A 17691-nucleotide genomic window follows, 5' to 3' on the forward strand; every position below is an offset into this window, starting at 1 on the left:
AACTACAATTCAGCATAAACTAGACCTTGATCTTAGCCTTGGAATAAAATTCATTTAGGCGTTTGCTATTCTTTTGACAATTTCTTAGCATCTCTGTCTATCATGTAATATGGACGACTGAGTTAAGCACCTTAACTCAAGTTAATTAGTTTTGTTAGACCAGTCATTCTAGAACCAGGTATGTATTAGGTGAATTCCCTATACCTTCATTTATAAATACGTAACTGGTATACTCTGAAATGAGTTTTCTAGTAAAATTGCCTTTTAAATAATTCCAGAATTTATCAGAGCTTGAACTGCACCACCTCAGACAACGAGAAGGCTATTTAAAACAAAAGCGAGATAAACTGATGGCTATGAAGAAGGACTCAAGAAATAATCTGCCAACACCAAATATAGATCAGAAAGAAGAGCAATTATCTTCTAAAGAGGTGAAGGATGAACACTTTAATCAGCATGACTAATCTTGTTTAGAAAAATCAGACTGCTTCAATGACGATATGGATATTGCAGCTAAATATTGAAACAGGACATGAACAAGCAAAAAGTGGTAAAATGTAATGACAGAACATATTCCATTGCATGTTGTTCGATGTGCAGAAATTAGTTCTGCAATCTAAAACCAGTATAGATAAGAAGCAGAAAGCTTAATGATTACGTGAGCATTGAATACTTTTTCTGCAAAGGTAAATCGTCATAATAAATCCATGCTCTGAGTTCTTTTACGTAGTTAAATTGTTTCATTGACAGTTTACTCCCATGTGCTAGAGAGATGTGACTGTGCATATTGGTTCCCTCAAGCGTTAGCTATATTTGTGCTACCACTCAGAAAAACAACGTTCATGATCAGCATCTCCAGCTTGTATTTTCTGAGAAGTGCTGTTTTACAGAAGGTTAAGTTTGATTAGTTCCATTTTTTTGAGACTTTGTGAAATGTTTTAATTGTATTTCAAATGAGGAAATCCACTGTAACCTCAATTACTGGTGGAAGAGGCAGCAGTATTAAGGCAAGGAGGTTGGAAGTTTGGGTACTACCATCTTTTTGCCATGAATGAAAAATCTAGGCTTTTGTGTTGAAAGCAATCTCCTGAGAGTTAGAACCATGAAAAAGCAAAGTGATTTTATTGTAACTGGCCTATTATTCTTTGATTCTAATATTTCCTATCATTAAGACAGTTAGGCTACGTCTACACTGGCCCCTTTTCCGAAAGGGGCATGTTAATTTCAGAGATCATAATAGGGAAATCCGCGGGGGGATTTAAATATCCCCCGCGGCATTTAAATAAAAATGTCCGCTGCTTTTTTCCGGCTTTTAGAAAAGCCGGAAAAGAGCGTCTACACTGGCCCCGATCCTCCGGAAAAAGCGCCCTTTTCCGGAGGATCTTATTCCCCAGCTACATGGGGCCAAATAGTAGCAAAACTTCTTCTACAATAAGAATAGGAAGATACACAAATTGCACTAGTATTTGCATATCTTCTTCCAGAAAAAACCAACAGTGTAGCTATAACCTAAGAGTACAAACATTTCCTTTGTGATTAATAAAATTTAAAATATTGATAAAATAATTTGATGCTCCAGCTGTCTCCACTGAAGAAGGGGGAAATGAGGACTGTGAATTTGTAAGGGAACTGAAGAGAATGCTGGAATAGGTTGGTTTTCCACCCCATTTGCTGCTTTGTCCAACTAGAGAATAATTTACACCTTCATTTCTGTATTAAGGATTTTAAATTAGACCTCCGGTTTCCTTCTTAGGGCATCTGATCCGTAAGTATTCTGCATCAGTGAGTTCCATGAAATTTTTAAAAAATTACTTAGTTTGATAGAAAGATGTACACTACCAGCATCAGCTGTACACTACTTCTGATAAAGTTAATTATCAATTATTATTAGCTGAGGTCAATACCTGCTGTGTGGTAAAAGCACATTTAGGGAATGTCTACACCTACAGCTAATCTGAGCTCACTCTAGCTCAAGGGGCTTGGAATAAGGGGCTGATGAATTGCCATGTAAATGTTTGGACTCACACTGCAGCCCAAGGTGAGAGACCCTCCCACCTCAGTGTCAAGAGCCTTGGCTCCAGACTGAACCTGACCATCTACATGACAGATAAATAGTTCTTTGGCTCAAGCCCTGAAAGCCTGAGTCAGGTGACATAGGCCACCTATGGCTTTTTAATTGCACTCTAGACATATTTATAGGTACTAATACATTGCATTAGCTTTTGTCTTGTGTAGTGACAATTAATGGCTATTTTCAGCCACAAAACTAATCTAAAAGGCTTGTGTGTGTTCTGGTGCAGCAGTTCCTATATTTCTAAGCCCTATACTTCATTTTGACTTATCATATATTAGAAGTTGCCTTGCGAGAAAAAGATCTGTTTTGTTCTTGAATGCACACAAATGGAGTTTAATGGTGCAAGAATGGCTGAAACAAGGAAATTGTTGCGGTGTGATTCAGCAGAGACTTAAGGATAAAGTTGAGAAAATTCTTAGATGACAGAGATGTTAACCTGAGACCAATGATTCCTGATGACAAAACAGCAAACCTCCCTTGCATGTAAACATCAATGCTGGTTGTGATACATAATAGAAAGTTAGCTAACAAACAGTTCAAGAAACAAGATGGGAGAATTCAGTACTTTCAGTACAGCTGCTTGATTAGCCATACTGTTGGGAATTCAAGAATCCATAACCACATTTGTTCCTAAGCTAAGACAATAGTATTGGTCAGTGTACACTGTATTCCAAAGTCTGTTAACAGACCACTCGAAAGCCGTCTGCCCCATTTGTCTCCCTAACCTTTTTGAAACACAATGCCTGGAGAACAGAAAGCATTTTTCCTGTAATTGGAACTGGTGACAGAATCCTTTTTTATAAAGTACCCCCAGTACCTACAGTTTTCAGACATGCAAAAATTTTTTCTATCATTGCAACAGATTTGTTTAAACAACTTAATTGTAGCCAGGTAAGTGATGAAATTTTTGGGTGTAAAAAGTACAAAATAATAAAGCACTGTAAAACTTAACAAAAATTAAGTTTTCTTCAAATTTCGGTTGATGTGCCCCCCAGACCTTTCTCAAGTACCCCTAAAGATACTCGTACCACTTGGTTGAGAAACACTGATCTAGTTGACCCCAGCCTCCAAAACAACAGGAAGCACTTTGTCTATATAATTCTTTGAGACAATTCAAAGACAATTGCCTTGCAGTACAATCTAATTGAGGACTAATACAGTACTCCAGGCAATCATGACAAGTTTAAAATCTGATTTAACTGACTGTAAAAGATAGTCATTATAAACACCTTAATGCAGATCAAAGTAAATAGAACTTTCTACATTTTTAAAAATTAATGGCAGTTTTATTATACTTGAATTAACTTGTCACCCAGCTCAGCTCCTCTAAACAGTTAAGGAGCAGCATGACTTACTTCAAAGGAAGCCTGTTTCCTCCAGAGGAATTACTAAATTATAGGGGGGGGGGGGGGGGGCAGAGTTAGACTTACAGGCAAAAAGAATTCTCCTGCCCAAATAGCTTTTATATTTCTGATGGAGAATAATGGGTTTGAGGGACCACACTATGGCAAGATCAAAGCCACAGATCTCCAACAGTGATTTATACTAAATACTTCAGAGGAAAGAAAAACACTTGGAATGTTTAATTGTGTTTTATGCAGAAAGAGGGATTGCTTTTTTTCAGAGCTTATGATAGAATATTATCCATATAATTGCTTTAAAGAAGAACTGTGGAATTATGCACACAGCTGTGTGGCAGAAAGCCCTACTAACTAGCTCCTTAAGATATTACAAACATGTGTTAGCCTTCAAGGTTCCCCCCCACCCTAATCTCATATTTGAAGCCATCACATAATGCATCATGATGACATCCCTACTAGTTACATTTAGTCTGTATACTGGGATACCTTCAGCATAACTGGTTATAAAATTGACTCGAGGGAAGTGCAAAATATCTTACAAATATAATTATTTCAGTACCATTTATTTTCTAGTCTAGTAGTATGATGAGATCTGCAGATGGGGTCAATGTGGTCCCCAGTTGAAAATTACAGGGGACCCGTAAGCCATTGTTATCATCCATCTTGAGCTTTAGGAAGCGGCCAAAATTGCAATTTTTGCCAGTTATTTCTATTTCATTAATATTTAACTTTCAGCTCTAGTGAAAAACCAACCAACCTGTTGCTTATGGCCTGAATTGACCTATGAAAGTTCAGTAGATTTTTAGTAGTGAAGTCATAATTTTCTATGCAGCTAGAGAGGTTATGCTGTAATGTAGTAATTTTAATTTTGTTTTTAGGAAATGTCAGAAGAGGAAAAGCAAAGACTGCTAAAGAGGAGAATGCTTGCAGCAAAACTTAAAGAAGAAGTTATTAATAAGCGTTAAGAATCTCAATGTAAGAATACTTGGACAAGAACTGAATTCATTTTAGAATAAATTATTTAATCATAAACTGCTTGCTTTCAAATACAGTATCTTGTTTTTCTAAAAAACAACTCAATTCTTCATATACATATTTAAAACTAAATTGCATCCACAGTAGAAACTTGATTTCTCACCTTTATCCAGTGGGCCAAGATTTTCTAAAGTGCTGACTTTTCTGGGATCTATTGGGTACTTAGCACTTTAGAAGATTAGGCTACCTACTTAGGCAGCATCTCAATAATTATGATGTATCTTATCAGAGAACACCTAGGAACTCTAGCCATGAATCAGATCGCCCCTGTGCAATAAGGATGTAAGGTCCTGCCTTTAGACATCTATTTTTGTAAAGCTTTGCCATAGCCACTTATTTAAAATTATACCTTGACAATTTTCTATAAAACAGAACAAACATCTCTACAGGTTGATGGATTCTTTACCCCCCTCGCAACACATTATGAACATTTCTAGAATGTGGGAAACACCATCTAAAGAAATCTTACACCTCTTGGTTAGGGAACTGAAATACAAAACTTGGTTTGTCTTCCTTTTATTAGTCTGTGATTAAAAGGAAATTAATGAAAAGGGAAATGCCATCTTGAGAGTTGTTTGAGACACAGGAAATGCAGATAAAGCTTCTGGAATCATGAAACTGGGGTGGCTTAAAATCACAGATTTTTTTTTAAATTTTAGTTAAATTGGATTTGTTTTTAAAATAACCAATAAAACACCAAATTTCTTATTTAAGAGTAACAGATAACATCTCATCACAAACATGCTATACACACATTTAATGTCTCATAAGAGTGAATTAATTGCTCTAGTCTGTCCAGCCTAACTACCAGTTCTTGCTTCTTGAAAGTTCTGGCCTTTCAATTTCTGTTTCTCAGCAGACTAAAAAGTAACATGGAGCAAAGACAGATACTCACTGGATAGGATTGTTTTTGTTCTGTGCTTATGTGTTGGACAACTTTGGCCAAGCATGGCAGAGGAATTGGAGTATGTCTTCAGACATTGTCTTAAGACAGAGACAATATATAGGAAATAACGAAAGCAGAATAGAAAGCAACAGTAGAGTGGACTGGAAAGAAAAAGGGAAGATATTCAGCACACACAGCGCTTTCTATATCCTCCCACACCTTTGCCATAGAAAAACTGTCATGGCTTCCGGGCGTGAAAGACATCTTTTCTGGGAATATTTTGAAGAAATGTGTTACCTGGATAAAGGAAAACATGTCAAGTGTAAGCAGTGCAAGATGAGGATTCAGGGCCTAGTTGCAAGAATGAACCATCATAAGGGAAACTGCTTATAGGGAGAAAATGATGTGGATATGACTATGTGGATCAACTTTGCAGTGCATTATTCTTTGAGACACTATGCCTTTTAGTATAAAAGTACGATTTGACAAGTAAATTTACAAGCTGTTTGCTATGTTGGATGTTGCTAGAAAAAAATGGTTTAGCTAATCCTTATGGCTTGTTTAATTAACTAGGTTTAGAATCTGTCATCCAAGTACAGGATGAATGTCTCCAGTCCAGTCCAGACCTGAGCAGTGCCAAAACAGAATTTGCTGAACCACAGGAGATCAATATTGTCTAGAAGCATTACCAACACTTCTGCTGCTTACTGGGCTCTTAGAAGACATTAAGGAGTAAAAATTAGACTTAAACAAAAGTACAAAAACACAGAGCCAGGACTGGTGGCTGCAAAACTATTGAGACTGTGGGAAACTTAGTTTCTATTTGGCGAACTAAAATCATGCTTGACCATGGATGTTGCCAGACCAGACAGTGCCAAACTAAACAGGTTCAACCTGTTTACAGCACAGAAAGCTGCAGTAAGAGAAATCTCAAGTCACCAGTTGCCACTATCATTTTATATTACATAATACATGCTCCTTATTTTGGACTTCATGGCCACAGACCACAATGGTAATGCCATAAGTCTATTTCTGATTTACTTCAGCATAACAGCTTTTCCAAGGGAACCCATTCTATAATTGTTTTATTAAAAAACGTAAGTGCCAGTAAGTTCAATGGGTTGTCAGTTTTAGCTTTTTTGGAAACTTTATTTCCAATCTTTTTTTTTTAATTTAAATTGTGATTTAAATCAATCTACCCTGCATGAAACACATTTCATAGTAACTATATATTCCATTGTTTTTATAAGCTTTTTTGGACCAATTTAATGGTAATAGCCTGTAGCAAACTACAACTTTTAAAAGTAAATATTTGTCTCAGTTAAGTACAGTGTGAAAACACAATCTAGTCCAAGAACTCAAAATTCCAATAAATTTTTGCAGTTTTGTTCACTAGACTACTATACTGTCTGGCCATAAATACTGCTTAGAACATTTCTCAGCAAAGAGGCTGTAAAATGTAAGGATTCATCACTAACAGTGCTTGATTGCAACCATAACTGAGGAAAAAACCACCCAATCAATCAACATTTCATGTAACTTTTTATTAAAATAGTATTTATAACAACTGATACATGTTGGCAGATGTATTTTTTTTAAATCTGTAGTGGAGGGGCCCCAGGCATTAGAATGTGTCTGTCCCCTAGCTGAATGCAGACAGAATATAATTCTTCATAGATAAATGAACTTTGCCTGAGGCAGGTGACCCTGGATATTAGCCAGTTTGAGTGGGAGCTCCATATGTCACCCTCCAAAGGGGATTTAAAAAGTTTGATAAAAATGTTCAAACCTTAAGATGACATCAAATGTCTGTTCATAAAGTTTTATTCTTCTAGCGTAACTATAAAAAATTCACAACATTCATATATTTGCTATAGAAAAAAGGCTCATGAGCTGATCTGAATCTATCCTTAAAGCTCTTGGCAATTCTTCAAAAGGGAAAAGAGAAAAAAGAAAAACAAACTTTTTAATCAAAAACTTTGTTTAGGATATTTTTGTTAGGAAAATACTTGGGTTGAGGTCAGGTGTTTTCAAGCCTCTGAAGGGAAAAGGCACACTGCATCACTTGGGAGCCTTCTTAGTGGTAGTTGTGTAGTAGGAAATTGTCTTTTTAAGCAGAGAAAGACACGATTTGTCAGGGGGAAAAAATGGAGATCTGGAGAGCAAGCATATGGTAAACGATATTCCAATCGCACTTGAACCAGCTTCCTTAGTCACTGCCTTTTAGTTGGAGGCTATCTTACCAAATGGGTAAGAGGAAAGGCCTCATTCTTGGTTGCCTGGAGCCCACAAGGGGTAACAATAATTCCCCCAGGTCCACCTGCATTAATTTTCAAATCAGAATGCTTTGTGTCTAGCTTACTGGTTGGTAAGAACTCCTGCATTCTGCTTGGTATTTGATCTAGTGGTATGTAATAACTGTTTTAAAACTGCATGAATAGTTTGTCTTAGTAAAGAATACTTTAAAATGGGCCACATTCAAAATTATGAGTTAACTTACCATGTACAACAAACCAAACAAAAGCAATAATTATGGAATTACAGGGTCACATTTTAATTCCTGAATGTTACAGTTCAGCATTAATATCACCACATGTATACAAATGGTGTAAAACAAGTACAGTGGCATTTTTAATACAAAATAAACTTCTGCTTTATGGAAAAAAACTATACTTCATATCTACACAGACAAGTCCATATTTTCCAAACAATAGCTAAAATTAAAATTAACTACAAAATCTCAAACAGGTAAACCTGTTTCAGTTTAAACTATTTCAGGAGAAATGGACCCATAACACATATTACAAGAGTGATCATCTATGTGATGGATTGCAGCTGGTTTCATAGTTTAACGTCTGACACATTAATTGTAGATTGGTTTTTTCCTCACTTCAGCATGATCTCAGATCATATATGGGCAATTAACATTAAAATATTTACAGTTCACTTGCTGCTCTTTGAAAATAAAACCTCTTAAACTGTTTACCATCAATTTCTTTTTTTTCTTTTTTTGCAATTAGTTTACTTACACGGAATGTGCTTTTACTCTTAAAAAAGCAGCTTTCATATTACACACAGGTTCAGGTGCTGCATACTGATTCTGCCTCAAATATAGAATGATGTATTGTTAGAAATTATTCCATCTTGGTCCAAAATGACTTCTGGGTGTTAAATGCCATAAACTCAGCCCTATTCAAAACCTTCGTTAGTGTTTCTTATACCACCTCTATTACAGAATTTAAACCTGCAAATGTGAAAATGCACCTGATGCTCAAGGAAGAGGGAGCTTCATTAATAAAACAAAGTATTCAATTCAACACCGTTTATCACCTGAATCACTGCTAGCTATAGTTGTATGTAGTTTAAAGTATTAGGTTACTGATGCTAGCAGTTTCTGGAGATATTTGTGGAAACTACCGATCCTTGGCATAGGTATTGCTGGATATTCAGTTTAAAAAACAAATCTTTTTTTCCACCTTCAAATCTTCTCTCACCTCTTCCAAATGTGAACTGAAAAGTCCACTTTTCCAACTCAACATGCATTGTTTTTCTGGTGCTCCTCACTTCATCTGTCAGACACTATTAAATTTGAAGCTAATGGTCCCAAAATCTGAATTTATTTTTATGGGAATACAATTATTTTCCCTTCATTTTTAAAAAGAGGCAATTGCTAAAATAACAAAATGGACAGCACCATTACAAAATTAAAATTACTGGGTTTGCAACTGAAGCTTTAATTTTTTTCTAGGTCTGTTACACACTAGAGAAACCCTGCAATATTAAAAATTGTTTGCAATACCTTCCTCCCTCCCCTTACCCTCCCAAAACCTGAGACTTTTCTTGCTGAGACACTGTCATCCAGGTTCTGATTACTAACCCTCCCCCCTCCCCTTCTGACTGAATGGCAGACTCCTTATTTTACTAGAAAGAGATTAAGTTCCTTGGAAGCTTGATGTTTGCAGAACTAAATCTTTCTGAGTTTCTTTTGCTACTCCTTGTATTATCTTATATATTCAAGGGAGAAAGCTTTCTGATTCAGACGCTTTAGCTCTTTGAACAGTTGCAGCATTTAAGACCTCACAATTTAAGTTTATTTCAATGTTTTTATGAACCAAGACGAGGTCTTTTCCTTGGGGATGTCTCCTCCTCTTCCTCTTCCTCTTCATCATCTGGATAATCGACTAGGCCAACTAGACTTCCCTGCTGATTTTAAAGAAAGAAAACCTCACATTTAAAAATTCCTGTCCCAGAAATGCACAGTTGTAGTGAACATACCAGATTCCCCTTGATCAGCTCTTAAGGACATACATGTACAGCTTCAGAAGACTACAGTATTAGGATGGCATGCAGTAGGTTTACAGACTTCCAACTAGAATTATGAAAAAAATCTTACAGAGTGTCTGGGCATACCTAACAGAATGTCTAACAGTAATTTGTTGAGGACGATTGTCAACCAAGTACTTGGAACCAGGCTGACCTATAATGTAAATCTTCTAACATATATGGATAGAAACAAGGAAATTACTGGTATTAAAAACAGCTTTCCACTGGCTGAAAATTTGACCAAAGTTACTAGGGGTGTTAAATATCGACTGACTAATCGAATAGTCGATGCATTTTGCATCGACTATTCGATTAGTCGATAGGGTGCCTCTGCCTTTGAAGTGTAGCAACAGCTCTAGGGCTGTTGCTACACTTCAAAGGCAAAAGCACCACACGGAGTCCGGCGTCAGCGGAGGAGTCCCCAGCTCATCCTGGGTGCCACGTGGTACTGCTGCTTTCAAACGCCACATGCAGCCTGGAGATATCCCAGCTGGCCCAGGACCAAAGCAGCACTGCTGCTTTGAAGTAGCCCCTCCTCTTCTCTCCCCTTGCTGCCTCTTTTTGATAGGGGCAGCAAGAGGGGGGAAGGGGGAAGCGACTAGTTGACTAGCCTGTTGACTATCCAATAAGCATTTGCTTATCAAATAGCTGAGCAGTCAACTAGTCCTTCACATCCCTAACAGACACATGAAACGGTCTGAAACTATATACAAATCTTTAACCCTGTTATTCAGTATTATCTTTTATGGGTGTCAAGAGTGCGGAGGATCCCCATCGGACTCCTCAATCCAATTTATACTTCTCCTTTTCTAAAATTCATATAAGCAGTGATCCATCTTCTAAGGCCAACAGTTCTCAAACTGTGGGGCAGAACCCAAAAATGAGTTGTGACCCCATTTTAATGAGGTTACCAGGGCTGTTAGACTCCAGCAGACAGACTATCAAGGGTCATGCAGGCACTCAGATCTGCAGCAGAGACATGTGCCTCTGCCCAAGCCTCCTCCTCCCCTCCTTCCACTGCTGCAGCCCTGGGGCAGCCTATATCTCAAGCCCCTCATGCCCAGCGCCACCCGAATCCTGTGTCCATCCCTGATCCCCCTTCGACAAACCAAACCTCTTGTTCTCACCCCTTCCACACATCACTTCCATATTGGTACATATAACATTCATTATGTACCTTGCTTGGGACCAAAATCCAAAATCCAATTAGGAGTCAGGTTACAGGCCCCTGGCCTGAAGCACTTGGGCTTTGGCTCCCACACTGGGGGTACAGAATGGCTCAGGCTTCAAGCACTTCCCCTCCACCTCCCGAGTCATGTAGATATTTTTATTGTCCAAAGAAAGTCACAATGCAATGAAGTTTGAGAACCACTGGTCTAGGCTGAGGGTATAAAATTCCCACTTTAAACCCACTTCAGAAAAAAGAGGAGTGTAACTCCTGAATATGATCCTAATATTCACAGCAAGAGTTTGGGGATAAGGGAGTGACTTGACCAGAAAATAACCACTGGTCTCACTGTAATATGAGTTTTCAACTAAGCACCAACCAGTCCTGTGTGTGACTGCTAAAAGACATTAGCATGAATTAGCCAAAAAGGAGTTTAAAGAACAGCTAGCCAAAAACCTCAAAAAGTAAGAGCAAAATGTTTAAGCACATCAGAAGCAGGAAATCTGCTAAACACCCAGTGGGGCCACTTGATGACTAAGATGCTAAAGGAGCACTCAAACGATAAGGTCATTGCTGAGAAACTAAATTAAACCCAACCTTTGCTTTGGCCTTTCTTTTTAGGTGACAAATCAGGAATTGTCCCAGACTGAGGTGTCATGGAAGTTTTGGAACCAACTGATAAACTAACACTAACAAGTCACTGGGACCAAATGGCATTCACCCAAGAGTTCTGAAAAAAAACTCATATGAAATTGCAGAATCATTAACCATGGTTTGTAACCTATCATTTAACTCAGCTTCTGTACCAAATGACAAAGATAGTTAACGGGACGCCAATATTTATAAAAGGGCTCTAGAGATAATTATGGCAATTACAGACCAGTAAGTCTAACGTCAGTGCAGGGCAAATTAATTGAAACTATAGTTATGAACAGAATTGTCAGATACATAGAAGAAGATAATTTGTTGGGGGAAAAGTCAACATGGTTTCTATAAGAGGAAATCATGCCCTACTAATCTACTCGAGTTCTTTGAGGGGGTCAACAAGCATGTGGACAAGGGGGATCCAGTGGATAGTGTGCTTAGATTTCCAGAAAGCCTTTGACAAGGTCCCTCACCAAAGGCTTTTAAGTAAAGTGAGTTGTCATGGTGTAAGAGGGAAGGTCCTCTCACAGATTGATATCTGATTAAAAACAGGAAACAAAGGGTAGGAATAAATGTTTAATTTTTAGAATGGAGAGAGGTAACTAGTGGTGTTCCCCTCCTCCCCCAGCTTCCATATTGGGACCAATCCTATTTAACCTATTTATAAATGATGTGATATGGAGAAAGGGGTAAACAGTGAGGTGGCAAAATTTGCAGATGATACTAAACTGCTCAAGATAGTCTCCTTTGGTCTGAACTATGAAAGGGTCCCATATGAAGAGAGATTAAAAAGACTGGGACTTTTCAACTTAGAAGAGAGGAGACTAAGAGGAGATACATAGAAATCTATAAAATCATGACCGGTGTGGAAAAACTGAATAAGGAAAAGTTATTTACTTGTTCTCATAAGAACTTGGGGTCACCAAATAAAAAATTAATAGGCAGAAGGTTTAAATGGATTTTAAACAAATAAAAGAAAGTTTGACTGTGCACTGTGTGAAGAAAATCTGTAGAACTCCTTGCCAGAAGATGTTGTGAAGACCACTACTTTAATAGGGTCCAAAAAAGAACTAGATAAATTCATGGAGGTTAGGTATATCAATTGCTATTAGCCAGGATGGGTAGGAATGGTGTCCCTAGCCTCTGTTTGTCAGAGGCTAGAAATGGATGACAGGAGAGGGATCACTTGATTATCTGTTCTGTTATCTGGCATTGGCCACTGTCAGAGGACAGGATAATGGGCTAGATGGACCTTTGGTCTGATGCAGTATGCTGATACGTTCTTATGAATTCCTTAACTGTGGTTCCACTGACAGACAGTTCAGAGGAAACAATCTGTCTCAATAATGCCTCATCATAGAAATCATTAGGGAAAATGTTTCCGTTGAGACACAGGAAATCTGATGACCTCAATAACTTCAAACTCATGCCATAACATCATGTATGTTTGGGAATTTCATGTCAGCCAGAAATGTATGAATAGTGGCTAGTTGGTAACATCTCCAAAAGTTTGGAATTTCTAAAAAAGTGTTTTACACTCCCCCAAAATTAGTAAAATGTGACTGGGCTTGAAGTATTTTATCCTTGACTGGTCGCTCAAACACAGTGTCTTCAGTCTGGTTTCTACGGTCATACAACGCAGGATTGGTTTCATTAACATGAGTTAGACAAATGAAAACTCACTCTTGGAGCACAGGAAAGTCTGTTCTTACAAATGCAAGCTTCTCACCTTAGCAGCTGTTACTGTTGTAGTCAAGTTTGTGTTCTTTGAAGAGGAACCATTAGAACTTGCTGGTGATGTCTGAGCTGCTACAGATTTACTGTTTGTACTATTTGCTCCATTAGCTGCACTAGCAGAATGTGAAAAAGTGAATTTGAATCCACCAGCTGAAGTCCGTTTTGGGAGATTCTCTTTGTCTTCACTTTCTTTAGCTGAAAGACAAAATATTATAATATACATCAGGTACACAGGTTTTTCATAAAACTACACCACCTTTGGAAAAAAAGTCACCTTACAATAATGTTTCACACCCACACTGCACACAGAGATAAGAACAATTTAAAAAACTGAACAGCTGCAGAAAGGCATATTCCAAACAAGGGGAAATGGAATCATTCCCCTAAATATGGAACCATATTAAGTAGGGTAAACAAAGATGCATCTGGCCAATCAGGAGCATTTGCTAAGAATATAGAAATGAGTAATTCATCATGCAAAAATGAAACTTCCAATCAACAGCAACTTTTGGAGAAAATTAACCAAGTCCTCAATTGCAGGAGGTTTTAGTTGTAATCTTGTTCTCAAAAGCATATTAACATTTTATTTACTGACTAGAATATAGAATTATTTTTGCTTATAACTCAGAATAAAGCAAATGATTAGTCACCACCAACAAAACACTCCATATACAAGAGGTTACGTGCACGGTAACTGGAGCTCTCAAAGTATTTTGGCCCTACTGAGTGCTCTACTTTAGATCTAATCCCGATTCAAGAACACATCCACCAAAGACTGCATCTGCCCTGGAAGCATGGTCACTGGAACAGTGCTAAGAAAAAGTATGCAAGGACTACCAGGTAGCAAGTTTACAAGATGTCTGAAATGGGTATGCTTTTAGGCAGGATAATAGAAGTGGACTGGGCACTGTAGTTGGGGCTAATGTGTACACTCAAAAAGTGTAACATGCCAAAATGCACCTCAAGACCCATTTTGATAATTTTTGGATGGAAACAGGGGCTCCTTTCATCCTATATGTGAAAGACAAAAAGATTCTGAAAGGTCTAGTTCTTTCGAGTTAGAAATGAGAGTTCTCTCAAGTCTCCAGCTGTTCTCTTCAGCTGTTTGTTGCTGTGGCAAACAGGATGAAAGGGCTTCCAATTTCCTCATGAAAGAATATAGTCATGGATCGTGTTCTGCGTCTGGGAGCACTAAAGCTTGGTGATATTGCCTGCCCTTTCAGCTCACTCCTCCAGAGGTTTGTCAACAGCATTCCTGGCTCATGTTCCAACCTAAGAAATATTCAGAGCAGTGACGTGGTCCTCTGTATTGTATGAACTATGCAAAAGTCTCACAGTATACGAGCTTCCTAGCAATGAGGAGGAGCGTGAACTCGTTTGTGTATATAAAACATTGCTGTGATGTTGTTCATTATACCTGAAACACATTTCTCCATCAAGTGGTGCTGGTAGGTCTGGCATGCAAGGCACTCTGCTCTCAACTCTCTGACATTGATTTCCACATCAATGTCCATCTGAGAGCACAAACCTTGTGTCCTGAGGTCTCTCAGATGTGCATCCCATCCAAAAGCTGGAAATTGTCACTAACCACAGGGATGACTGAAATCTCATGAAGGGGACTCCAGTACAAACTACCTGTAAGTCGAACCACCAAAGGATAGAATCAAACAACAGGTGAGGCAGAGTGACAACTCTGTTCAAATTGTCCCAAACCAGACAACACACCATGGCTAGCCACGCCTGGTATGGCAGGAGTCTGAGCCAAGCATGTTGCACTGCATAGGTACAAGTGTTGGTATGTTTCAGGAGCTTCAATCTATTCCTTGGTGTGGTGGTAGGGAACTGCCTGAGACCTATAATAATATCACTCAGGGCCTGGAATCACACTTCTGGGAGATATGCCCTGTCCAGTGTAGAGTCCAGCATTGCTCTTATAAATTAGATCCACTGAAGTGGGAATAGGCTTGCTGAAATCGACGTGCCTCCACTTGAGCCTTGGAGTGGCTCTTGATCATCACACAATTGGTAAACTCTTGAGGTAATGCTGACATACTGAACTGGAAGACTGTGAAAAGGAAGTGGTTGTTCACTATAAACATGTGATATCTTCTGTGGGATGGAGTAATCGCTATGTTAAAGTAGCCTTCAAAATGAGGGCAGCATACTAGTCCCCTGGATCCAAGGGAGAGATGATGGGCGGGGCATGCAGGGAGCCTGTCTGAGGCTCCCTGCAGAATCCAGGGGTCAGATCTGGCAGCTTGGCAGGCCACATAGGGTCTGTGGGCCGTATTTTGCTCAGCCCTGCTATACAGCCTCCTTTTCCCACTCAAGGTGGACCAATGATCCACAAAAACAAAACCCTCCGCCTTACATCACTCACCTACCCAGTGAGGCACACTTCCAGAATTTTCTGCATTCTGTCTTCCTTTCAGGAAAGGCCTCAAGAGAAGACTGCTTTGACATTCTTCTTCAGCATGCTTCTGAGTGCCCTGGCGTCATCTACTATCCGCAAGATCTCTCAACACAGAATGGATGAATAAACGTGATTGCTCATCTGATGAAAATGAATTGTTCAGTTCTTGCTCATCTAGAGGGTCGTGGAATACAATGGCTGCTCCTCTTGAGTAAGGTTTCCCTCTATAGAACTGGCCTCCCTATGGAACTCAAAGATTCTAGAAAGCCCATTCTTGTGGGACATAAGGGAAGGGAAAAAAATCCCAAGAATTCTCCTTCCAGGGAAGAAGTCAGATCAGTCATTGGTTCCTGGAGTCTATTTCTAGGGAATACAATCTTGGGGGAGGGAACCAAATAAAAAGATAGTGGACTCTTGGGCAGAGATCTTAAAGCATCTGAGAAAGGGATATATCCCTGGTTTTAAGGGGGGGGGGTGTTAATAGTGTCTGTACTGGTGTTCCATTGGGACTAGCAAACATGTCTGCATCTGCAAGTTTGGCAGCAGCATGTCAGTACTGGCTGGAGATTCCTCTTGATACCTGTAAGTAGAGGGGATTCAGATTCTTCCAATATTTGAAAATCTTCTTGCAAAAGGAACCTAGTTAGCACTGTTGAAGCAGGGCACTCAGTGGCTGGTGGCAAAAAAATAAAAACTGGACAAGAAGCGCAAAAGTGTACAGCACAGGTGGTAAATTAATAATAAAAAATGAAAAAAGATTAGAACAAACAAGCAAGCTGGCTACAAATTTGAAGCTAATGTACACAGCTATACTCTGTCTCTAGACATACAAGTAGCTCTATCCCATATGCCCTAGGTTTGGAGCATGAAGTCACGCCTAGTGGTGCAGGACTTGTTACTAAAAATCCCTGAACAAAAATACACTGATACATGCATACCTAAAGTGGAAAACTTATAGGGACACCTATTCAAAGAAGCAGGATATTTATCTAAAGTCACGACATAGGATAAAAAAGGTTTATACTGAAGAACAGAAATAATTTATCAATTACCTTTTTTAGTTTCCATAAACTTTTCATAACTATCTGGAAAGTCATCCTCTTGTTTTGATTTCTCTATTGGAGGAACAACAGCTTCACCTTCTTCCTCTTCATCTTCGTTGAACCACATTTCTTCATCCTCCTCTAAGGCTCTTGCATCTCTGCGAAATCTGTTGCTACGCAATATGGAAGGGACGCTGTAGGAAACCATCACAAATGATTCAAGCTTTATCGCTTGTTTATAAACCAACAATCTAACAAGGAAACATGAATGACTAACACAACATAGATAAAAAGTATAGAAGCAACCTGAAAAAATGTAACTTTGGAGTAAAATACTCAAAGACTATACTAGTTCATTCTGGAAACAATTTCTTGATGTCTTAAAATGAATTTAGCGTGTTGATTACAGCAGTTTAGATCAGGCTAGTTATTTAAACTGTATAGTCTATACGGACACAAAATCAAAAGTTCCCAAAAAGCCAACTCGGAATGACAAACTCAATAGTAAAGATTTCATGGATGATTGTACTCTTCAGCCTACCCAGGGTTCTAGTAAACTTTAATTTTGGGGTAGATGTGGGGTTAAGTTTAAATGTCAAATATGTCATGGAGATATTAACATACAAATGCATCTTGTAGTGTGCCCCATCAACAAACAGTGAGTTAGTCTGTACCAATACAGCTGTACTGTGCTCATATAGCTGTTCCATGCTGACCAGAGAGAGTTCTCATCAACATGGCTCTGTGCAAACTATCACTTATGCTCGCAAAATGTGTGTCACTTGAGGTGTGTTTTTTTCCCCCCCCACACCTGAGTGACATAAGTTTTGCTGACATAAATAATAGGGCAGATGTGGCCTTCATCTAATTTCTCTGACAGTTCATTTAAAAAAATTCTCAGAGAAATATTGCTTCCACCCTCAGCCACCAATTTACTATTCAAGTTGATGAGATCTACCAGTCAGATTGTGTAATCATTTAATGTAGAAACAAGAGAACATGAAAA

The 17691-nt window shown here is 38.6% G+C and overlaps 2 protein-coding genes across 7 annotated transcripts in view; one reads left to right on the forward strand and one right to left on the reverse strand.

Moving 5' to 3' along the window:
• Nucleotides 1-6101, forward strand: part of CFAP36 (cilia and flagella associated protein 36) — a 56881-nt gene extending 50780 nt beyond the window's left edge. For 2 of the 3 annotated variants that reach the window (XM_075925507.2, XM_089777518.1), the window contains exons 9-10: nt 279-431; nt 4314-6101. In XM_075925507.2, the coding sequence (XP_075781622.2) occupies nt 279-431; nt 4314-4400 (240 nt within the window). In that variant the 3' untranslated portion in view covers nt 4401-6101. The remainder of the gene's footprint in view (nt 1-278; nt 432-4313) is intronic. The other variant, XM_075925508.2, reaches the window with a different exon arrangement.
• Nucleotides 6102-6885: 784 nt separating this feature from the next.
• Nucleotides 6886-17691, reverse strand: part of PPP4R3B (protein phosphatase 4 regulatory subunit 3B) — a 66705-nt gene continuing 55899 nt past the window's right edge. For 2 of the 4 annotated variants that reach the window (XM_006122137.5, XM_006122139.5), the window contains exons 14-16: nt 16695-16879; nt 13222-13424; nt 6886-9556 (exon numbers count right to left, since the gene is read on the reverse strand). In XM_006122137.5, the coding sequence (XP_006122199.1) occupies nt 9461-9556; nt 13222-13424; nt 16695-16879 (484 nt within the window). In that variant the 3' untranslated portion in view covers nt 6886-9460. Of the gene's footprint in view, nt 9560-13221; nt 13425-16694; nt 16880-17691 lie in introns of all 4 variants that reach the window. The other 2 variants (XM_006122136.5, XM_006122138.5) reach the window with 1 other exon arrangement.

Source organism: Pelodiscus sinensis, chromosome 3 (genome assembly GCF_052426305.1).
Source record: "Pelodiscus sinensis isolate ZL-2025 chromosome 3, ASM5242630v1, whole genome shotgun sequence".
In the NCBI taxonomy this organism is placed as follows: Eukaryota; Metazoa; Chordata; order Testudines; family Trionychidae; genus Pelodiscus; species Pelodiscus sinensis.